Source organism: Ranitomeya variabilis, chromosome 2, assembly GCF_051348905.1.
Source record: "Ranitomeya variabilis isolate aRanVar5 chromosome 2, aRanVar5.hap1, whole genome shotgun sequence".
NCBI classification, from domain to species: domain Eukaryota; kingdom Metazoa; phylum Chordata; class Amphibia; order Anura; family Dendrobatidae; genus Ranitomeya; species Ranitomeya variabilis.
This window is the reverse complement of record NC_135233.1, coordinates 249,944,442-249,969,985: the sequence shown is the minus strand read 5'-3', so window position 1 is coordinate 249,969,985 and position 25,544 is coordinate 249,944,442. Positions and strand designations below refer to the sequence as shown.

Here is a 25,544-nt window from a genome sequence, read left to right as displayed (position 1 = left end):
TGCAATGTGTCCAAAGATATTCAATACAGTTGTTTTTAAAGATTGTACAAGCGAGCGTGGGACTGGCACCTAATACTGAAAACTGTAAATCTTAATAAAGTGGCCTACAGAGGAGCGACCCACCATGCACCACTCCCGGGCTCGGATCTTCATGCGGTTGAAGCTGCGCTCCTCTGCGTACAGCGCTCCCATAAAGGCCCCGATGGACGTCCCTCCGATCATGTCGATGGGAATCCCGGCTTCTATCAGAGCCTTGATGATTCCTACTTGGGAGCAACCCCTGAGAACAAACAAAGGCGGATCAGCGAAACATCTGCCACAAAAATATAAGGCTGAAACCTTCCGAAAGTAGGTATATGGGGGCACTCACATAGGTAATCGGCCAATTTAAATGACTACTAGAGATAAAGGGTTTATTTCCTTCCACATTAGAAGTGTAGTCCCTGTGCTCCCCCCCGGGCAGCACAGGGAGGAGACCACTCGCACAGACATTATTATACCAAACAGTAATTTTGGCGTCCACCAAATACACGCAGACTACGGGCTGTCAGATGATAGGCAGATTTACATATATCGCCATTTCACTGCCCTTGAAGTGATCAGCAGACATTATCCACAAGGGTCGGCTCTTTTTGTCTGTGCCTTGATCTGCACAGAACATGCCACCCCCCGCTAATCCTACAGCTGCAAATCCCAGTTATCTGACAAAAGCCACGGTGACCCAATGGAACAAATTACTCAGAGTTGGTTACATTATTCCCATTTTGGAGACTATAAAGTTAAATATCATCCCATTTTGTAAAGTCCAATTATTCAGCATCTTCTATACCTAAATTTCATCCAGCAGATGCAGATTCAGTCTCCTCTGCATCAGCTCTCTACAGAACTTATGCAGCTCAATGTGCAACATTCACAATCTCCTCTGCTAACGATTTAAGGAGTTTATCTATTGCTTGAAGCCCCAACTTTCGATTTGTAGGCAGCAAATCATAGAAAGTGGGAAAAAAGGTGTTTAAACGGACAGAAAAATGCCAAACTTCCTTATACAAGGGCAAATTAGAACCTAATATCTTGGCAGGATGGCGCCTGATAGAATAGTATCTATTTATATAATGGCCTTGTAATGTTTTCATTTCCTGTTCTGTCCAGATGTCACTGTATCCCAGAATTCCAAGCGGAGGAAGTTCACTGACCGCCATATGGAAACTGCTGCTGGTACCAACCTATTGCGCAGTACCACCAGCGGAACACCGTCGCACCTCACACACACTCTCACACGGTACCACCAGCGGAACACCGTCGCACCTCACACACACTCTCATATGGTACCACCAGCGGAACACCGTCGCACCTCACACACACTCTCATATGGTACCACCAGCGGAACACCACCACACACACACTCTATACACCGTACGCATCACACACACACTGTATACGTCGTACACAGCCTCTTGCGCGGTACCACCAGTGGAACACCGTCACGAACACAACACCACTGGGATCATCCGAATGATTCACTGACTGCCGCCATCTTTGTACAGGAGGAGTGCATGCGCAGTTTTAATGTGACCGCAGCTATCTGTCTGCACAAAGATGGCGGCTGACTGATTTGCTGCGCCTGCGCTAATGACGCGCAGGTGCAGTGAATCATTCGGCTGATCCCGGCGGCAGATGTGCAACGTGTCTACAGGCAGAGGAAGCCGGTCACATTAAAGGGGTTTTCCCACGAATTAAAGTTTATTTTAAAAATTGACTGTGTCTGACCGTGTACGGAGCATACCACATCTCCTGGGCAGGGGAGGAAGCAAAAGACAATACTGACATTACAAGCAGGGGATCACAGTGGATACATTTTGTGAGGTAAAATATTTCATTGACTGTTTTTAAAAAATATTTTACCTCACAAAATGTATCCTCTGCGATCTCCTGCTGTACTGTCAGTATTGTATTTTGCTTCTTCCCCTGCCCAGGAGCTGTGGTATGTTCGGTACACGGTCAGACACAGACAATTTTTAAAATTAACTTTTGTTCATGGGAAAACCCCTTTAAAAAGCAAATATCTACGCCAACATGGCTCCTCCTAAAAAGTGTGACAATGAAAGGAAAGCAGCAAAAGCACAACGTTGAAGACAACAACGGGCAAATGAGACTCTTGAAGAGCAACAGCATAGCTGGGACAAAAACAATGCATATAAGCGCAGGCGTCGAGCACATGAGTCCCCTGATGCAAGTCATTAGATTATCACAGGATGCCATTAGGCAACAACAGCGCCACATGCCTGCCCCATCGTGACATTACCACCCTCCCGATGTGATAGCATAGGGCCTCCATCTAGTGGATGTCAAACAGGAGCCGTGCAGTACCAGTCTACATCTGTGGGACTGGCCCTATAGAAGCGTTATCTTGTGCATCCCCCATTAAAGACATGGGACTGGCTGCTCACCAGCACTTTACACCTCTGTGCCATGCTCCATTTTACATTCTGCCTAGAATAGTTTCTCTCCTACCCCTGATCTACCATAGAGCCTGCACAGAGCCACGAGGGATCCTGAAGGATGGTGCATGGATAGTAAAGCTGACTAATGTCTGTCTCTTATTTCCTATGTGCGCCCCAGATGTCATCACGTGGAAGTCACAGCACAATTCCCATATACTCAGCGGCCGGCACAGATGAAATACACGTCTAGAGTCTGGTTTAGGATATAAAGGTCGCTGCGGGTAATGTCTGCACCATGTTTATTCCATGTTGGTGGCAGATTATCTGGTGTGTGCACTGTGTGAGCGGCTCCGGGGGTAGTTATATCACATGTACTGCTGAGATTTACACAACACAGGACCCCGCTCATCTCCTACATGTCATCATTTCTGACAAGGCCTCTCTTGCCGTGATTGTCGTGTAATCTGTTAATGGCAGCGTGTGATGGATCTGCAGCTGACCGTAGAAGCTGCCACCCTGATCATTTTCGGTATGTTCAGACCTACCCTATGGATGCGTCTTATGCAATGTCATCTACATGGAAAATAACATTGTAATAATGGGATAGTGATCCACAAACCCCCAACGATCAGCCGTGATCTGATTACACAGCAATTTACTGTATCTACTTCACAATCAGACTTTACTGTCAGGTACCACCATCTAACTGTATAATATCCTACAAAATAGACTGACTGTATAATGAAGTGATGGCAATACATTACCATGAATGTACGCGAGTCATAGCAGGGGCGATATAGGACAATAACGTGTCCTGGATCATAGTCTGCAGAGGCAGAGCAGCAGCGATTCCCACAGAATCATGTACCTACCCCCATCCTTACTGGAGGTGCCCAATAAATGTAGTTATCAATTGGGAACATTATTCCTGAGCCAGTCAGTCATAATTAACCTTTTCAATGGCATAACCGGACCGCTCCTGCAGTGGACGAGGTAAGATGTTGTGCCCACAGACAATCCAGTACCTATAAATCCACAGACGATGACATGATGGCTAAACATGGCAATCAGTCGTGGAGGATCTTAAGTGCTGCCTTTGGGCAGATCAGGGAGACTGCGCTCATTATTCATTCATCTACCCAGTGTGCGCAGGGCATGCAGGAAAATTGGTCACTCCAGTTCTCTGCCTCTACTGACCTGAACTAACACGTGGGATTAACAACGATCCTTCAGCAGCAGCAAAAACAGCACATACAGCCATCACCGTGACATACAGTGACAATCATTTCCGAATGTCTGGAGGACTCTATTGTATTATGTTGGAGAATAGTTGAGTCTTAGGGAATTCTGGGAGTTGTAGTTTACAAGACTTTGGAAGCAACTGGTCTAATGGCATATAATAATAGCATCTGATATTACAAAAAAACAGACAGCGTCGCTCCCCTCAAAATTACGCTCTGTACAGACTGTTACAGATTCCACCCATAAAGGCCTGTTCACAGCTGTATCATGGGTAGCGATCCCCTTATAAAGACATGATTCTGCTCACGACTGAAGATGACAATGTGACGTTTGCCCTTTAAGCGAGAGACGGTAACAGATGCCCTGCCTACGCGCTGAGTACATATGTGGGGGTGGCATTGTATTTGGGGAGAGCTGTATCCTCTGTTTCTACAGTCCGACCTGAAATTCCCTGCAGGACGTAAGACTATGGAGGGAAGAGCGCTGCGGGCGGCCAGCCCTTTATGTGATCACTAAAGTGGTTAATGTGCTGGATGGCAGAAGAAAGGATAATGGAATGAATATGCCAATTCATCCCCAGCCACCGTATTATTTCAGTTACCTGCAGGGGAGGGAACAAAGGGTCTTTGGTATCGCAAAGAAAACAAAGGCTGGAGAAAATCCTGTGTAAGTAGCTCAGGACCGGAAAGGTCATTAATAAACCCTGACAACATGTGTATCGTTTACACTAATGTTACTATTCCTTGGAACTGTTCCCAGAGAATTGACTTGCTATTAAATTGACAGGATTGGATGTCTGGCCACAAATGTGTATGGCCGAGAAAAAGAAAATGTAAGGAAAGAAAGATGTAGGGTTGTACAGGAATAGAAAAACATGGCTGCTGCCTTACAGAAACAGCTCCACCCTGTCCATAAATTATGTGTGTTATTGAAACTTACCGTAGCTTCATTTACATCAAGGGTACAAATCTGTAGTACCTGAATCAACCCATGGACGGGTGTGGCGCTGTTTATGCGGCCATGTTTTTTGTTAATCCTGTACAACCCCTTTACAAACAAGGTCACACACTCTGTGTGCCATAAGGGTGGTCACTTCCACTTTGACAGCCATCAGGCCAGAACTCTTGCTCTTAAATCAGTACTCCAGGATTTTTACCTTTCAGTGCAAACTATTAAAGAATGTGAGAATTCTGAGTTGTCTGCTATGTTAATTCCTTTTTTGATATGATTTCCCCACTTGTGATAGGCTCCTCCCTATTAGCTCTCACAAGTAGGAGGCAGGGAAATGGACTGAAGTAGAATCTCATAGGATACACAGGAGATTCTGTAGTTCGCACGCACAAATAGTATAGACAACCAGTGTCAGCAGTTTTATCCATCATATCCCAATGACAAGGGCTGCAAACCAATCCATAAATATTACACGTATCTGGTGTGTAGCCACCCTTAGTCATTGTCACTATCCGCAACTATCTAACCTCTCTAACTCACCTCTCCCTCTTTCTGTCCACAACCTACTTCCCTCTTCTCTACAAGCGCACAATACCCACTACACAAACTTGCACACTCTCGCAGAAATCTCAAACACCTTGATCTATGCTCACTCTCCGAATCCCTTCTCCGTCTTACACACAACTTGCTCACATAATACAGATGCTGCTGCAGCTCTATGTAACACAACTGTTGCTCTTAAACCGGTTGCCCCCCACACATACTAAAGCTCGCATAATCAACAGGCAACCCTGGCACACCAGTCTGACTAAAGAACTGCGGCAGGCTTCCAGGGTTGCTGAGCGGAGATGGAAAAACATCTCATTCCAAAGAGCACTTTATCACATTCAAACAGTCTCTCGCTACTTTTAAGTCCACTCTCACTGCTGCTAAACAAACATACTTGTCATCTCTCATATCCTCCCTGTCTCACAACCTAAACAGCTATTCAACACTTTCAATTCTCTCCTCCATCCCCCAGCACACCTTCCCTTATCTCTCATCTCAGCTGAAGACTTTGCCTTATTCTTCAAGTCGAAGATTGATAACATCAGACAAAGCTTTTGCCCAAAGTCCCCACAGCCCCTTCTCATAGCTACCCAGCCCTCCTCCTACAAAACCAGCTTCTCCACTATTACAGAAGATCAACATTCTTCTCTATTCTCCAGATCACATCTCACCACCTATGCACTTGATCTGATCCTGTCCGAAACCAAACCCATCTCTTCAACCTGTCACTAACAACTGGTGTCTTCCCCTCATGATTCAAACATGCCTCGATCACACCCATCCTAAAAAAGCCCTTCCTTGACCCATCCTATCTGTCTAGCTATTTCCCCATATCACTTCTCCCCTATGCCACAAAACTACTGGAACATGAAGTTCATTTTGAACGGTCCTCCCAGCTCTCCTCCCACTCCCTCTTTGACCGCTTATGATCTGGCTTCCGACCGCATCATTCCACCGAAACTGTCCTAGTCACCAATGACCTACTAACTGCCAAATCAAAGAGACCCTACTCTGTTCTCCTCCTGGACCTGTCCTCTCCCTTCGACACAGTGAACCATTCCCTCTTACTACAGATTCGCTCATCTCTAGGCATCACAGACATGGCCCTATCCTGGATCTCTTCATACCAAACAGACCAGACATTCAGCATTTCCCACTCACACACCACCTCCTCATCTGACCCAGTCGGTGCCCCCCAAGGTGTAGTTCTAGGACTGGTGCTCTTCTCCATCTACACCTTTGGCCTGGGACAACTCCAAGTCCAACGGCTTTCAAGAAGTTACTTGGACAACTTTTTCACATACTCCTCACTTGGTCCCCATAAAATAATAAAGTTTATATTCACCTCCTGTGCTGGTGCCTCTCCCGTGGTGTGAGCACTCTGTCTCCTGTGAGGTTGTTGTGACACCGATGCCCAAGCAGTGCTAGTATTGCGGTCCCCACCTCCTGTCAAATTGAGCAGGAGGAGGAAGTCCGAGATCAGCTGCAGCACGGACTTCATTTTTATGTTCGATTTGTCCAAAGGTGGGGACAATGACGCCAGCAATAATTGGGCGCCGACATCACAACATCCGCACGAGAGCCCTGAGAGAGCGAGTGCCGACAACGCTGGAATGGCGCGGGCACGGGAGGTGAATATAAGCTTTATTATTTTATGGGTGCCAAACATTTTGATCAAGAAGGGGTTGTCCTAGTAGTAGTCAACCCCTTTCAGTACCACTTATATTCTGATGTCACACAAATCTACTTCTCTGGACCCGATATCACCTCCTTACAAACCAGAATCCCACAATGTCTGTCTGCTATTTCATCTTTCTGTGCTAGATTTCTAAAACTTAACATGAATAACAAAGAATTGATCATCTTTCCCCATTCTCACTCAACCCCCCAACAGACCCATCCATCGAAGTAAATGGCTACTCACTCTCCCCAGACCCACGAGCTCGCTGCCTCGGGGTAATCCTTGATACTGATCTCTCCTTCAAACCACACACAAGCCCTTTCCACTTCCTGCCGACTCCAACTCAATATTTCCCGGATCCGTACATTCCTTAATCGAAAATCTGCAAAAACACTAGTGTATGCCCTCATATCACGCCTTGACTACTGCAACCTCCTGCTCTGTGGCCTCCCCTCTAACATTCTCGCACCCCTCCAATCTATCCTGAACTTTGCAGCCAGGCTAATCCACCTGTCCCCCCGCTATTCCCCGGCCTCTCCCCTCTGTCAATCCCTTCACTGGCTCCCCATTGCCCAGAGACTCCAGTTCAAAATCCTAGCCATGACATACAAAACCATCCACAATCTGTCTCTGTCACACATCTGTGACCTGTTTTCCTGGTACTTACCTGCATGCAACCACTGACCCTCACAAGATCTCCTTCTCTACTTCCCTCTTATCTCATCTTACCACAATCGCATACAAGATTTCTCCCGTGCATCACCCCTACTGTGGAATGCTCTACCCCAACAAATCAGAAGCTCACCTACTGGAGAAACTTTCAAAAGGAACCTGAAGACCCACCTCTTCCGACCAGTCTACAACTTGCAGTAATCATCACTTCACTATACCGCTGCATGACCAGCTCTATCCTCGCCTACTGTATCCTCACCCATCCCTTGTAGATTGTGAGCCCTCGCGGGCAGGGTCCTCTCTCCTCCTGTACCAGTTATGACTTGTATTGTTCAAGATTATTGTACTTGTTTTTATTATGTATTCACCTTTTCACATGTAAAGCGCCATGGAATAAATGGCGCTATAATAATAATACTTAAGATGGCATTCTCACATCCTGAGCCCAGTTTCTTTCAATATCAGCAAGCCACAGGATTATAAATGTAGTAAACCCTGATTTTTTTCATGTCAATCCATAAATGGGCAAAACCTAAACAAGGCAAATGTATTCAGCCATCTACGGTAATTGTAAGCGATCGATCGGTTTACCACTAACAAATTCCCAAATTCCTCACTAAAGAAGCAAATAAAGCCGGTACCTCGCGCCTCCTCCTCCAAGTACTAGTGCGATGGTGTTCCCTGTCAGGACCCGGGCCAGGCGAGAGAAATCACAATGGCGCTCTGGTGGCTTCTGAGACACCCGCTCATACATCTCAATCTGCCACAATAGGAATAAAACAAACAAACAAACAGAAAACATACAACTTAATAAATCCCAATATAAAGTATAAACAGAATAGTTACACAAATAATGCCATCAGATTGTTGTTGTTTTTTAAGATTATAAAAACTATGTGACAATCAATATGGCCGCAACTATTGCCGCCACTGAGTCTCCTGAATGGCACGTGAGCCTAGAGGTGTCAGCAGCAGACTCTGAGCGGATCTGCAGAGAAATCCATATAGAATAATTACTCACTGATGGAAATGACGTTACTCACGTTCTGTCATGTTTATTAGAAGGTAAAGCGCTGCTAATTTGGGGTTAAGTGACTGTAAAGTAAAACAATTGTCAGCAGCTTCCTCCTTCTTAATCATATACACAATTCCATCAGTAAGAATGGAGAATGTCAGTACAAATCCCAAACTGAGTCTGTATAGTAAGACATAAGCCAGAGCGTCTCATTCCCTGCATGCACCGTGCGGACGCACCAGTCAGATGGTGGAAGCCTGACAGTTACCATAGCAACTCCAATATTATAATCACTTATACAGGAGGTATAAACATGGCCGACAAAACTGCACCGAACAACAGGGTAACATGTATACTGCACATACCCGGCTTATGGACTACGATCAGAGCGCAGCTCCATCTCCTGAGTCACTCGGTTACAGCTTTATGCCGTTAATCTGCAGCACGGACAGACCGCGGTCTGAGCTGTGAGATGCAATAACCTGAGCAGCGTCCGGCTCCTAGGCTGCAGTCGTCCGTGCAGGGATGAGTGTCAGAGTGCAGCAATGAAGTGAGCAGCTAAGAGCGACCAGCAGGACACTGTGAAGTTTAGTGCAGCCGGCAGCTCAGATGTCGGCTGGTCTGTGCTATGGGCAAAAAGCTCCAATAGAAAACAGAGTTTACTGCCAGGTCCTGAACGAGGATAATTTTTCTTTTAAAAGTGGAGAAATGCTAACAGACAGACACAGGCCCTGATTCATCACTTGCGATTTATTGAAATCACTTCTATTTATTTTTGTCTTGTGGTATTGACTATTTTTTTGGGCCATATTCTTCAACATCGCGTACGTGGGTCATTAATTTGGCTTAAAATCAAATGTGGGTTTTTTTCCCACATCAAAAGTCAGGAAACCCTTTTAAAGGTTCATGGAGAAGTTTTTCTATTCTGCAACTTTTTCAATCATTAAATGACTAGTACAAGGATCCCCATCACACACACAAGCCACACGGCCGCCATAGGATGAATACATTTTACCATCACTTCTTATTATTACATCCACTGTTGGAAGGTCCAAAACAAAAATCAAAAGTGTGCCTAAAAAGTTCTTACCAGCTTTGGCAGACTTCTCTTGGAGAAAACTCTGTGAGGACAACAGAGGTGCAGATGACCTGAACACCAGCTTCTCATATTAAGCCACTCTACGGTGCGGGACGGTGGGGGGCCGTCCTCTTTATGGAGGAGGATCAGCTGTTTCTGAGCCCGGACGGCTGTATTCTCCAACATTTTTTCAAGCTTACATATATATAAGAAAAAAAAACAGAAGTAATGCATTTCACTAGAATGGGAGCGTCTTATTTTAAGTGTTGATTATGAGAAAAATAACAAATAGATGTCTCTTACAATTTGATGGTCTATATAGGGTTAATTCAATTTGTACAAATCAGTGACTGAATACAATTTGTCCTAATATACACCCGCTGCCTCCGTCAGCACTGAACCTTGTTAGACGCGCAGCATATCTGGCTCCGAGAAGCTGAGCTCTCCTGCTGATTACATGTGGTCTGTGCACGTCTGGGCAGAATCTTCAATAAAGTGGAAATCAAACCAATATTTCACTTACAAAAGGCCAAGGACATGAATTCTATACCCGGCAGATAAAGTACGGATATAATACAGCTGACCTGGAACAGCAGCTACTATGGATCCGCATGTATCAGCACACCAGGCTGCTGCGTCATGGAAGAAATATTAATTTACTGAGAATTATATCTGTACATGTAGGCTGAGCTGCTGGCCAGATGTATATATGTGCCGATGTTTGGGGAGAGTATTGAGGGTCAGACAGGAGTACACAATGTTTTGGTGCTTTGCCATTTCATTAATCTGTATGACCAGCGCCTTCACGGAGAGTTCCAAGTATTTACCTATGAAGTTGGCAAGTGAAAAGTCCTGGCCCTTACCTCCCCTACGGTGGGCTCCTGCTCTCCCACCCCCACGATGAGGATGCAATCAGCTTGTCGAATGCAGCGCTGGGTCCATGGCGTGAGATAATAGTCAGACTGATAAAGGACAATTCGGTGGATGTCTTCTTGTTGGCCCAGCCAACTGGAAAGTCTATACTCGTGGACACTGCCAAAGATAAAACAAGAGACGATCACATGAAGACGATCGCTGGATGAAGCCGTGTGGGGGTGTCACAGGAAGGGTGGACACTTAGGGTACCGTCACACAGTGGCACTTTTGTCGCTATGACGGTACGATCCGTGACGTTCCAGCGATATCCATACGATATCGCTGTGTCTGACACGCAGCAGCGATCAGGGACCCTGCTGAGAATCGTACGTCGTAGCAGATCGTTTGGAACTTTCTTTCGTCGCTGGATCTCCCGCTGTCATCGCTGGATCGTTGTGTGTGACAGCGATCCAGCGATGCGTTCGCTTGTAACCAGGGTAAACATCGGGTTACTAAGCGCAGGGCCGCGCTTAGTAACCCGATGTTTACCGTGGTTACCAGCGTAAAAGTAAAAAAAAACAAACAGTACATACTTACATTCCGGTGTCTGTCCCCCGGCGTTCTGCTTCTCTGCACTGTGAGCGCCGGCCGGAAAGCGAGCACAGCGGTGACGTCACCGCTGTGCTTTCCGGCTGGCACAGACACAGTGGAGAGAAGCAGAACGCCGGGGGACAGACACCGGAATGTAAGTATGTACTGGTTTTTTTTTTTTTACTTTTACGCTGGTAACCACGGTAAACATCGGGTTACTAAGCGCGGCCCTGCGCTTAGTAACCCGATGTTTACCCTGGTTACCCGGGGCCTTCGGCATCGTTGGTCGCTGGAGAGCTGACTGTGTGACAGCTCCCCAGCGACCACACAACCACTTACCAACGATCACGGCCAGGTCGTATCGCTGGTCGTGATCGTTGGTAAATCGTTATGTGAGACGGTACCCTTAGTAGAAGCCAAACGATTCAAATGCACATTATGGATGCATCTGTTAATGAATTGGGCTCTGATCCTAGCAGACAGGGGTCAGATTTCTCAATTCTCCATTCTTAGAGCAAGAGACAGCAAAATCTTACAGCCACACTGCTGACCACACGGGCACAACAATAGTACAGCACAGGCCTTCTGTGCATTTTATGGACCGGCAGGGTATTCTGTCCTCACTAGGGACGGATATTTGTCTTCCATGACCTGATCTAAATACATTTACAGTAAGAGGTTGAGACACAAAGTGACATCAGTACGGACCTGTCAAGAGCTGCCGAGCCCAAACGCTGCTTGATATTGTCACTGGTGAGCAGCAACGTGGGGCCTGAGGAAAGAAAACATCATTATACATCTATTTCTATACACACACCTATCTGTCCCTCTATAATATCCCAATCACTGCACTAAGTCACTAATTTGTGACTTCTGTGGTCTCGTTTTTTCTTTATTACAGTCTTGAGGATTACTTGCGGAAGTGCGGCTCTAACATGCCAACATAAAAGCAGAAGGTGGCCGGTATTAGGAGAAGCAGCAGATGCAGTTCAGCTCCTGGTTGAAGTATCTCTGATCCATCCAAATCCACAGAACTGCTGACAACGGAGAATCCAGTGGGAGATTATCTCTGACCTACATTTCACCTGCACAATAGTCTCCAAGATTTACTGCACAACACATCTGCCCCCTCCAGGGAATCACAGCTCGCAGGCATGGGGTACATTATTAATAAAAGGCTTTTACAACATTAGGAGGCGCCATCACTGACTGATGATCGTGTCGTGAAGGATGAACAAACCTCGCTGCTCCACCTGGTAGTAGTGCTGCATGGAGAAAGCAGAAGGAGGCGGCGCAGCAAAGGTGTCAGGGGTAGGGAGACGTTGCAGGTACCGTCTTGGTCACATTGGCTTGCACCCAAATACAGAGTGACTAGCTTTAGTTAAGTTTTACAGCTTCAGTCGTGATATTTCAGCTTTTGAAAATTTGCAGACCAAGGGAAAAAAAAATACAAGATTATTCTGATAATACACTAAATCAGCTCCATCCCCCAGAGCACCCGAAGTGCAGCCATGTCCTGGTCATTCTCCAGTGAACGACTCCACGAAACACCACAGATGACGACATTTACTGCCCCCTACCGAGGTAAGTGTCAAATCTGTTGCCAGCATCTGGGGTGCCACTCTGTAGAATGTCTACAGTACGACATGCATCCTGGTATAGATGGGGTTACTTCAATAAATATTCTTGGAAAGGAAAAACTCTGCAGCATTAATAATATATGGAATCATAAGTGGGACACGGACACCTGCGACAACAAGGAAAGTGAGCGCCAAGAGGAGCGTTCATCTCTGGACGTCAGACAGAATCGGCACCAGCTGCGCAGTGTCTGCAGTCACACAGGACCCTCCTCTGGAGAACTTTCTGACACATTTGCCAATAAAATCGGGATGATGAACACAACCAAAATCAAGAATCTGCAACCAGAGCGTCGGTACCTATAGAAGTAATTTAAAAAAAAATGACCATGCCTTGTTCTTTAGGGTACAAACACGAAAGGCTGCTGTTACAGTGCCATCAGCTCTTCGCAGACTGACTGTGTATTGACCTACCCTCGTACTCTATGTCCACATGCCAGTCTTATTTGCATTTCTGCCAATCTAATCAATAAACCTGCAAAATCAATGATGATCCGAAAGACAGACCAAACTGTAACATACAGATGACTCCGAGACATCTCCAAAACAGAGAGCCTTGTGTATACGGCCAGTCTTGTGGGGTGTGCCGGCTATGCGGTCGGTCTTGTGGAGTGCACCGGCTATGCGGTCGGTCTTGAGGGGTGCGCTGGCTATGCGGCCGGACTTGAGGGGTGCGCCGGCTATGTGGCTGGTCTAGTGGGGTGTGCTAGCTATGCGGTTGATCTTGTGGGGTGTTCCGCTTATACGGCCGGTCTTGTGGGGTGCTCTGTGTATACAGCTGGTCTTGTGGGGTGCTCAGTGTATACGGCTGGTCTTGTGGGGTGCTCAGTGTATACGGCTGGTCTTATGGGGTGCTCCATATATATGGCCGGTCTTGCGGGGTGCTCTGTGTATACAGCCGGTCTTGTGGGGTGCTCAGTGTATATGGCTGGTAGAGAGTGGTGCTATGACCGAAGAGCACAAAGCCCATCAGCAGTGGTCATAAAGCTTGAGCTGCGGGAGATAAAGATAAACTGCCTTTCCTGGGACCAGGTCTGTGTGACCGGAGTCTCCTTGGAAACTATGAACAATTGATAATCTATGTTATTACCACTCATTATAAGTCACTTACACAGAGGCAAAAAGCAAGTGGGCAGAGAGACGAATCATCAGCATCACGGAGGAGGACGACAAACACACACAGATTCAGAAATGGAAAAATGCAGCAAGAGAGACCGACCTCCCAGTACAGGACCTGTATGGACTCTGTGGGGACATTGCTGGAGTGAACGCATGATATGGACGGATTACTGAGGCTTCATTAAAACCGGCACCAACCAAAGTGAGGAAAAAAAACCCAAGCCTTTACACCAGACATAAATCGGTTCTGTATCATTACTTTCCAGGAAGATCTTTAGCTCTCTGGAATATCTGCCAACTGGTCTGATACCAGGGCCAATTTGTAACACGTTGAAAGGACAAGATATAGCGCTTCACTAACCCCCATGTAAGTATCATTGGTCAGCCAATCAAGTACTGGAATAATTAAAGGGGAAGGTGAGAACGATCTTCTGGTATGTAACAGATCCATGTAAGATGACGACCTTGGTCATGACTGATCTCCATAACGATAGGCTCTATAGGACAATCAAACCCCCTTGAGATTTCTAATACTGGAAAACTGACATGTTTTTAAGGCGCCCATAAACCTTAAATGGCACTCACTTGGACGACAGCTTTGTTTTTCAACTGCCCTGTGCATATGCACACTCAGATTGGTCGAGTGTGCGTGTGTTTTTAATAGAGAAGAGTGTCCCATCCACACTTCTGCCAATACTCTACTCCCCTGACATCACCTCAGAGTCAAGAAGCCTAAATACACATTAGAAGGTCGGCCAAACCTCCTGATTTATACGGGAACATTTATATTAGTGACCTTTTTATGTTTAGTAACAGAAACCTGTGGGCATTGCCAAAGGGCTTACATTTTCTACTGAGTCCCTTTCCTCTGGAAATGTATTTATGACAATCAGAGGGATCCTGAGCCCCAGAGGGCTACTGATCCAAGCCAATCTGATAGAAAAGCAAGGATATTTACATTGCTCAGAGGTTTCCAACATCTTTTGGCCAAGATGGTCACACACAATAAAAGATGGACAAATAAACAGGATGAGTATTTAGTCATAATTCCCAGGGTGGTGAGCTGTATATATTTATATAATATATATACATGGAGACTGCACTGTATGGGCATTCTCTCTGCGCAGGGATGACTCACCTACAGCGCTGAGCGCATGCTTCAGCTCCAGGGTGAAGGCTGTAAGAGGAACGTCCTCCGATACCGGTAATATGGCCACCGTGGAAAGGTTACTGGATGGATTCCCAGAATCCCATTTGCTGCCGGTAGTGTGAAGGCCAAGACCGTGACCTGTGGACAAAGTAAAAAGTATCAAAACACAATGGGGGTAAAAACATTAAGTGGTGTGACGTGGATGCCAACCCATAAGATGTCTCCTCTCCTTTCAAGTCGGTTCTGAGTAAAGCTACACAAGGGAAGCACAGAAATATCTAATCCTTCCATTAGCAGGTGTGGTTTTACCCGCTGGTCCCATAATACTGTAAGGCATTGGCAGATCATCAGCTGCACCAGCTGGGGGTCTGGCTGTTAAAAAATGGCGTGAAGAAAGACCCCTCTGTGTATGGAGCAAGTAGATAACCCCTGGGGTAATAAAAAGCTCAGTGCACTGGTGGTCTGTAATGTGTTCCCTGTACATGTCATTGATCCAGATGTATGCGCCTGGCCCATGGCGCCCCAAATCAGGAAATTGGGGAGAGAAGCAAGAGCTGTGCCCCAATATTGTCCCCCACAGATGTGTATTTTATTGTGTATCCCTGGAAAGTGCGAATACAGAGAATCCATGTGACACTTCATCAATGTGGGAGGAAAATGGAAATATTTCAGCAGGAAGAAGGGTAAGATGGCATTACACTGTACATGATGGGACGATGGCAGGAGGGAAGAGGCATCATTCATCAGTAAGAGGAATGCAGGTGTCCCACCATGTACATGTGCATGATAAGACTTATCCTGGAAGTGGTGGAGGCAGAGGAGCCAGGTGCAGATGGGGTTAAACTTTAGGAGCACGTATCTGAGCACTAAATCTAGATTTATGGAGCAGTAGATACCGGCAGCCGAATCCTTTACAAAATGATGAAATTATGCAACATGTTTATTGTGGAAACCAGCGAGTCTTCCATCTTGAAAAGACTCGGCGACAGCTGGGGGTCCGGTCTGTGCCGCGGGGCTCGCTCTTTATACCTTGCTGCCTGCTGGGAATACTTTCAATCAGATAAGTCTATGCTTTTGTTTGCGCAAAAGAGGAAAAAAAAAAAAAGATTATGAAAAAAAAATAATACAATCGAGCTACGGCTCATACAATTTTCAAGTGAAATGGAATCTGCCCCCTCACAGGTCAACAGGAAAGACGCGCAGGGATTTACGTGACTGTGATTGATGAGACAGTGAAGCGCTGATTCACAATACCGCCGACACTTTCAGAGCCGCGGCACGTGGACGCTTCATTAACAAGCCACAGATACAGGAGATAATTAGGCTGAACTTGGACTCGCATGGAATGATACAACCAGCGATTTGGGTAACGAGGCCGGGCAGCTTTCAGGGGCTAAAATGTAACATCTGGCAGTGGATACAATAGCCATCTTCCTGGATTTGGGAGGACCAGATCTCCAACAATCATCCCCAGAATTAAGCAGCAATGTATACAGCAGGACTGAAAAATGCTTGAGATGTATGATTGGGGTTGTAGTTATGAAGCATAAAGAGGACATAAACATGCTGTTTGCACTTAGCAGGAGAGGTGATAAAACAAAATGCCCCAAGCTTATGGCTCAGTTTGCACCAAGTGCAATACTGGACGCGCCCTGGGCCAGGTTTAGAAAAATAAAATGGATTCAGCTTAAAGCGCAACTAATTGCGAAAAATATTGTCCTAAACTAAAGGTCAGTTCACACTGACAGATTTCTGCCCATATAACAAGTCACTCTGAGCTTTTTTAAAGGCCATTTTACATGGATAGATGCAAGCTGTAATATGATGACTCGGTGCTCATGCTCTTAGCTGCACATCTCCAGCCTCTATGGGGCGCTGCCGAAAACTGATCTTTTAGGCCGCTGCTAAACATGCTGGGCACAACATCTGGTGTGGAGGACTACAAGACATTGCCCCTATTACTCTCCATGCACGCTCGCTGCAGGGATATTCACTAACCACTGATCCAGGGGGCTGCCCCATATCAGGCAGGGTCACCCACAATGCCAAGCTCCACAAGCACCTATACCACAAACAGCCACAGGTTGGCGCCGCCCGGAACAATAATCTGCAGGTAAGGGCCACTTCCCTCCTCAGCGGAGATCGTTTCGGTTCACCTGGGACAGATGACTCACCACATCGTAACCAAGGAAACATCCAGAGCAAGCGAATATAGTCACTGACCTAGCAGCGGGAGCAGGGGATGAGGAGAAGCCGCAGCCGGCAGGACAAAAAACCAGCACTAAATATGATATAACAGGGCTCAGGAGCCGCCATGTAAGGTCACAGTGCGCCGCGGGGTGCTGTCACCGACAACCTCTCCATTATCCATCCCAGCGCTGACGCCTCAGGTGAATTAATCAGAACTTTATTACCAAGAAGCCTTTTCTTAGGTGCAATAAAAAAAATCACTGTCAAGAGTCACAGCAACTCTCCACTGTAAGTGGCCCTGATAAAAGAGGATGTGTGATGATCAGGATCACAAGTCTCATCTATCAGAGGTCCTCACATACAGGATGTGTGATGAGCAGAGACCACATCTCATTTATGAGCAGTCCTCACATACAGCATGTGTGATGATCAGGACAACATGTCTCATCTATGAGCAGTCCTCACATATACAGGATGTGTGATGATCAGGACCACACGTCTCATCTATGAGCAGTCCTCACATATACAGGATGTGTGATGATCAGGACCACACGTCTCATCTATGAGCAGTCCTCACATATACAGGATGTGTGATGATCAGGACCACACGTCTCATCTATGAGCAGTCCTCACATATACAGGATGTGTGATGATCAGGACCACACGTCTCATCTATGAGCAGTCCTCACATATACAGGATGTGTGATGATCAGGACCACACGTCTCATCTATGAGCAGTCCTCACATATACAGGATGTGTGATGATCAGGACCACACGTCTCATCTATGAGCAGTCCTCACATATACAGGATGTGTGATGATCAGGACCACACGTCTCATCTATGAGCAGTCCTCACATATACAGGATGTGTGATGATCAGGACCACACGTCTCATCTATGAGCAGTCCTCACATATACAGGATGTGTGATGATCAGGACCACACGTCTCATCTATGAGCAGTTCTCACATATACAGGATGTGTGATGATCACATATAGAGGGAAGCGTGATAATTAGGACCACACGTCTCATCTATGAGTGGTCCCCACATAGAGAATGTGTGATGATCAGGACCACACGTCTCATCTATCAGAGGTCCTCACATACAGGATGTGTGATGAGCAGAGACCACATCTCATTTATGAGCAGTCCTCACATACAGAATATGTGTGATGATCAGGACCACACGTCTCATCTTTGAGCAGTCCTCACATATACAGGATGTGTGATGATCAGGACCACACATCTCATCTATGAGCAGTTCTCACATATACAGGATGTGTGATGATCACATATAGAGGGAAGTGTGATAATTAGGACCACACGTCTCATCTATGAGTGGTCCCCACATAGAGAATGTGTGATGATCAGGACCACACGTCTCAGACCACATCTCATCTATGAGCAAAATCGATAACATCTAATAGCACAAGCGAAAAATTCATGATAAAACATTTAACCTGCGAAAGCACTTTTGTAATTTATGTAGTCTTCTATTCATGTGGCCTGCAATATGTCGGCCGTACGACTCAACACTAAGAGCGAGAATGAATGGTTATCGCCATAATACTAAAATTGGTTTTGTCCAACACAGTTTATGTAAACATTTATTAATTAAACATAAAAAAAAATGAATATCACAGTCACTCCTGTAGAATCCATCCCTGAAAATGTATTGAATTGCAATCAAGTGCTGATTAGGAAAGAATCTTTTTGGATTTACCAACTCCAGACTTTATTTCCCAATGGTCTGAATGATGTGGTTGAAAAACTTTGATCAATAATGCCGACTGAATCATGAACTTTGTGGAAAAAAAGGGAAAAAAAAGGGGAAAGAGAAAAAAAGGAAAAAAAAACGATTTTAATTTTTTGTGTGTGTGTGTGTGTGTGTGTGTGTGTGTGTGTGTGTGTGTGTGTGTGTGTGTGTGTGTGTGGAGCATTAGCCTCCTTTTCATCTGGTTGGGTGTGGCTATAGAGCTCCCTCAAGATTCTGCTCCTTTGGTTTCTTGTGAAGCGAGGTATATATAAAGCAAATGTGATATACTTTTTTATATATGATATACATATTTTTTAAATAACCTGAAAAAGACTCTGGGATGTTGGGAGTCGAAACGCGTTGCTTTATCCTGTAACTCCTAAATAAACGATTATATTTCATTTCCACGAGAATCTTGTGATGGAAGCGCCAACAACTATCTGGGTATTTCTTAGTCTATATATAGAGGGATGTGTGATGATCAGGACCACACGTCTCACCTATCAGAGGTCCTCACATACAGGATGTGTGATGAGCAGAGACCTCATCTCATCTATGAGTAGTCCTCACATACAGCATGTGTGATGAGCAGAGAGCCTGATGTTTGCCCATAATATTATATAAACTATTTCCCCCATCATTTGGCTGCCGTGCAATGAAAGTTTGCACTTCTGGGTAATCATCACCTCCTATAAAAGGTACTTTAGCTTAATTTTCACAGTCCCATAATTGAAGAAGAATCAGAATATGTTCGTAAAGATAGCAAGCTCCTTCGGCAAACTCCAGCGCTGGATATCGCATGGACAGATCACAGCTCAGCCTCCATTACCAATATTACAGGGCTGTAGACCAGAAAAGCAATCAGTCACAGCTCCCCTCTCACCGTCCCACATGTCAGGCATCCTCTGCTATCTGTACGCGTAGTGATAATGAGTAAATGATCCATGAGGAGCTGGCCGTCCGCCACGTCCCTAAATACGTCAATTCAACCAACAGCCAAGAGTAAGGCCAGCCAAATGCTGATTTTTACCTGTAAGGGGCCCGTTGACTTGCTGTAAGCTGCCAAGGATCTTCTCTCCGAGTAGATGGATAAGTCGTGTCACCACCTGAATAGAGAAAAATCTGTGAATTAATTTCTGCCAGACTTGGCAAATTCCGTATTCACCATCAATCTGCTGGTAATAGCATGGCGTAAAAAAGGCAAATATTGATTTTCATTGCATTTCAGTAATTGGGTTTAATCTGAATTATCTCTCACTGTTACTAAGCAGAAAGGCTTTACTTCTGCTCGGGTCACATTAACCCCCAAATACCAGGGAGAGATTATGCATTGCTATATTTTTGGAGAAATTTAGAAGACACTTAACTTTTTAATAACTGTAACCAACTAGTAATACTGGCCGGTCAGGGCCTGTCTGAACTATGCCTGAGGGTATAGATGCATGGTCTGCTCACTTTCTCTATTTTACAGATGATCAGTTATATTGTTGTAAGTTATATGACCTCGAGAAGAAAACGGACAACCGCAGAGTGCATTGCTAAACTCTATGGACGGTCCACCGAGCAGGAAGGTTACACATCAGCCGCTATTTATTTAGCAAGCCTCTGGTCCTCTCTTATGTGCTAGATGTGACATCACGGAGTCAACCACCATGACCCCTTTGTATACCAGACCAAAGTCTTTCCCTCATAGCCTCCCTCTCCAACATAACTAAAGGAGAGCTTACTCCTCTCCTCTCCAAACCACACCTCACCACTTGTGAACTTGACCCCATCCTATCTCACCTCTCCACAACCTCACCACCACACTCATCCCATCCCTAACCCCTCTCATCAACCTATTACTTTATTCTGCTACCTTCCCTTCTGATTTCAAACATGCCATAATCACGCCTATCCTCAAAAAGCCATCCCTCGACCGGACCGCGATGTCCAGCTATCGCCCCATATCACTGCTCCTATTCACTTCCAAACTCCTTGAGCTGCATGTCCACGCCAAACTTTCCTCCCACCTCTCATCTAACTTGCTCTTCGACAATCTCCAATCTGGCTTCTGTCGCCATTATTCCACTGAAACTGCCCTGACCAAAATTACTAAAGACTTACAGCCAAAGCCAACACACAATTCTCTATACTCCGCTTTCTACACTTGTCCTCTGCCTTTGACACAGTTGACCACTGCCTCCTACTACAGATCCCCTCTTCTTTTGGCGTCAAAGTCCTTGCCCTACCCTGGATCTCCTCATACCTTTCCAACTGCACAGTTAGCTTCTCCCTTTTCCACACTACCTCCTCACCTCACCCTCTCTCTATTGGAGTTCCTCAAGGCTCTGTCCTAGGACCCCAACTCTTCTCCATCTATACCTTTGGCCTGAGACAACTCAAAGTCCCTTGGTTCCCAGTACCACCTATGTGCTGAGGAGGACACTCAGATCTACCTCTCTGGCCCAGATATCAACTCTCCGCTGTCCAGAATCCCGGAGTATATGTCAGCAATATCCTCCTCCTTCTCCTCTTGCTTCCTCAAGCTCAATGTGGACAAATCTGAACTCATTATCTTTCCTTCATCTCATGCATCTTCCCTACCTGATCAATCTATCACAATAAATTACACCATGCTCTCTCCGGTACCGGAAATCCTGTGTCTCGGAGTAACCCTTGACTCTGTACTGTCCTTCAACCCGCACATCCAAAAATATTTCCAGAATCCGTCCTTTCCTCAACCCTCAATCTACTAAATGCTAGTGCATGCCCTTATCTCCCGCCTCGACTACTGCAACATCCTCCTCTGTAGTCTACCTGCTAACACTCTTGTACCTCTCCAGTCCGTTCTTAACTTTGCTGCCTGACCAATTAATCTCTCTCCTCCGCTTCTCCCCTTTACAAATCTCTTCATTGGCTTCCAATTGCCCAGCATATCCAGTTTAAAATACTAAAACTGACCTACAAAGCCATCCATAACCTGTCTCCCCTGTATATTACCAAACTAATTTCTCGATATTTTCCCTCACGTACTCTCTGGTCCACCCAAGATCTCCTTCTCTCCTTCACTCTTATTCATTCATTCATCATCCAATACCCTCCAAGATTTCTCCTGAATATCCCCCATCCTCTTGAATTCTGTGCCACAACACATCCAATTTTCCACCACAATTGGATCCTTCAGACGGAATCTGAAAACCCACCTCTTCCAGAAAACTTACACAATGACCCCGCTGCCTCCTCAACACCAACGGAGCTACTGCAACCCCCAACCTACTGTCTCCTTCCCCATCATCCTGTAGATTGTAAGCCCGTAAGTGCAGGGTCCTCTCCCCTCTGTACCAGTCTATTATCGTTAGTTTGCTTATTGTTAGCGAGATCTGTATTTTGCATGTAACCCCTTCTCATGTACAGCACATAAATAATAAGTTAAATAAATAATAATATTAAATAATAAGTTGGTGGGTTTCTAAATGTGCAAATTTCAGGACGCCCATACAAATTAGATTAAAGAGATGCAGGCGCCGCCACCCTTCTCTTCCAGAAATGTACAACATGGCCCCGTATCCAATGTTTTTGAAGTGAAGTTCCTTGTTTTAGACTCCTGCCTGATGCTGTAGACGAGAACCTACATTTATGGCGTATCCTGTGAAAATGCTTAAAAATGTACAATATGGGAATACCCCGTTATCATTGAGCCATGTGGTAGTTGTAGCTACAAAGGCCATGTGTTCTGTACCTGGGGATACTTGCGTTTGATGGAGGTCAGCGCACCCTCAGGTAGCTTGGCAAGCTCAGAGTCTCGTACAGCATGCACAGTGGTGGCTCTGGGTTGGTGCGTCAAGGCTTCCACCTGTAGTCACAATGAGAAGACCTAGTAAGGGTAATGTAGTTTTACAGGTTTTTTTTTGTTTTGTTTTTTTTTAACAAAAACAATGAGACACTTAGGTTGCAAAAAATAAAACAAACTTAATAATTTAAGAGAACAGATATTAAGTAAACAGTTGCAATAACAGTCTGTGCCTCCTGACACTAATCACCAGGAACTATCCAGGCAACCGTAATGTTTTCCAACCTCGATGTGATATAATGAAATATTATCCAGCTTTCTTTGCTTTGTGTGTCATTCATCAAACTTTTACAAATTTCTGCTTCAATGGAAATCAGCGACGGAGCAGAACACCCATCCTGATCCTGTGGATACAGGCGAGAGGCGGCTGCAGGACACTGCTGTGACCTGAATGTCATGGTGCGAGGATGGAGTGAAACAACAATGTCAGGTTTAACTGTTATATCTACACTTTCCATATTCAGATAGAAGATATTTTTCTCCTTGATATTGTTGCCATATGAGCAAAACAAACAAGCCTTTAAGTTTCTCAGATTGGTGGTAAAATAGCCAATGAAGGAGGGGGATCAAAATAATTTGGGTGATATATTCAGCTTATAAGTGAAGACCCTCGTAATTACGTTTTGGTGGTTGGAAGTGAAGTTTCAATCTGCGAGGATAAGACCCGTATCCTAGCCACCTGCTAAGGAGAAGCGATTTATCACAGGAGGAGGAGGATGTTTCCAGCACGGTGAGTACGGCTTTCGTTAAGAAATACATGAGGTACAAAAGGTAAAAATTTGAGGACTCCTGTTCAAGTAGAGGTTTATGCCCCAAACTTTAGTTTACTGCAGTTTGCATTGTTTTTTTTGCACAAGTATAGGGTTGCCATGCTTTTTTTTCCACAGTATTTTACAGGGAACAAAACGCCTTTCTGGCCACAATCGACAATGGCAGGAGCACTGCATCCTTGGAAGTGATAGAAAGGAAATTCAAGCACTCATAGTACCAGCAGAATTGCTGATGAAGAGCCAACACCCACTCAAAGAGAGTATGATAATCAGGACAGTTCTAGGACATAAAACCCCTGGCAAAAATTATGGAATCACCGGCCTTGGAGGATGTTCATTCAGTTGTTTAATTTTGTTGAAAAAAAGCAGATCACAGACATGGCACAAAACTAAAGTCATTTCAAATGGCAACTTTCTGGCTTTAAGAAACTCTAAAAGAAATCAAGAACAAAAAATGTGGTAGTCAGTAATGGTTACTTTTTTTAACCAAGCATAGGGGAAAACTTATGGAATCACTCAATTCTGAGGAAAAAATTATGAAATCATGAACAACAAACAAAAAAACACTGCAAAACATCACTAGTATTTTGTTGCACCACCTCTGGCTTTTATAACAGCTTGCAGACTCTGAGGGATGGACCTAATAAGTGTCAAACAGTACTTTTCATCAATCTGGCTTCAACTTTCTCTGATTGCTGTTGCCAGATCAGCTTTGCAGGTTGGAGCCTTGTCATGGACCATTTTCTTCAACTTCCACCAAAGATTTTCAATTGGATTGAGATCCGGACTATTTGCAGGCCATGACATTGACCTTATGTGTCTTTTTTCAAGGAATGTTTTCACAGTTTTTGCTCTATGACAGGAGGCATTATCATCCTGAAAAATGATTTCATCATCCCCAAACATCCTTTCAATTGATGGGATAAGAAGTGTCCAAAATAGCAACATAAACTTGTGCATTTATTGAAGATGTAATGACAGCCATCTCCCAGTGCCTTTACCTGACATGCAGCCCCATATCATTAATGACTCTGGAAATTTGCATGTTCTTTTCAGGCAGTCATCTTTATAAATCTCATTGGTACGGCACCAAACAAAAGTTCCAGCATCATCACCTTGCCCAATGCAGATTCGCGATTCATCACTGAATATGACTTTCATCCAGTCATCCACAGTCCAAGATTGCTTTTCCTTAACCCATTGTAACCTTGTTTTTTTCTGTTTAGGTGTTAATGATGGCTTTCGTTTAGCTTTTCTGTATGTAAATCTCATTTACTTTAGGCGGTTTCTTACAGTTTAGTCACAGACGTTGACTCCAGTTTCCGCCCATTCGTTCCTCATTTGTTTTGTTGTGCATTTCCTGTTTTGGAGACATATTGCTTTAAGTTTCCGGTCTTCTCGCTTTGATGTCTTCCTTGGTCTACCAGCATGTTTGCCTTTAACAACCTTCCCTTCCCATGTTGTTTGTATTTGGTCCAGAATTTAGACACAGCTGACTGTGAACAACCAACATCTTTTGCAACATTGCATGATGATTTACCCTCTTTTAAGAGTTTGATAATCCTCTCCTTTCTTTCAATTGACATCTCTCATGTTGGAGCCATGATTCATGTCAGTCCACTTGGTGCAACAGATCTCCAAGGTGTGATCACTCCTTTTTAGATGCAGACTAACGAGAAGATCTAATTTGATGCAGGTGTTATTTTTGGGTATGAAAATTTACAGGGTGATTCCATAATTTTTTCTGCAGAATTGAGTGATTCCATAATTTTTCCCCTATGCTTGGTTAAAAAAGTAACCATTACTGACTACCACATTTTTTGTTCCTGATTTCTTTTAGTGTTTCTTAAAGCCAGAAAGTTGCCATTTGAAATGACTTTAGTTTTGTGCCATGTCTATGATCTGCTTTTTTTCTACAAAATTAAACAACTGAATGAACATCTTCCAAGGCCGGTGATTCCATAATTTTTGCCAGGGGTTGTATAAGCCTGGTATGCACAGCAGCTAAATGCAG

General features: G+C 44.9%; 1 protein-coding gene across 6 annotated transcripts in view; it reads right to left on the bottom strand.

Moving 5' to 3' along the window:
* The window catches only part of PNPLA7 (patatin like domain 7, lysophospholipase), a 213,438-nt gene that overhangs the window by 20,250 nt on the left and 167,644 nt on the right, over positions 1-25,544 (bottom strand). For all 6 annotated transcript variants that reach the window (XR_013221223.1, XM_077284546.1, XM_077284547.1 and 3 more), the window contains 8 exons: positions 22,650-22,763; positions 19,959-20,034; positions 14,970-15,119; positions 11,784-11,847; positions 10,493-10,661; positions 9,642-9,824; positions 8,178-8,296; positions 124-280 (listed from right to left, as the gene is read on the bottom strand). Coding sequence is in view for 5 of the 6 variants with exons in the window: in XM_077284546.1 (XP_077140661.1) it covers positions 124-280; positions 8,178-8,296; positions 9,642-9,824; positions 10,493-10,661; positions 11,784-11,847; positions 14,970-15,119; positions 19,959-20,034; positions 22,650-22,763 (1,032 nt within the window). In the remaining variant the exon portion in view is untranslated. The remainder of the gene's footprint in view (positions 1-123; positions 281-8,177; positions 8,297-9,641; positions 9,825-10,492; positions 10,662-11,783; positions 11,848-14,969; positions 15,120-19,958; positions 20,035-22,649; positions 22,764-25,544) is intronic.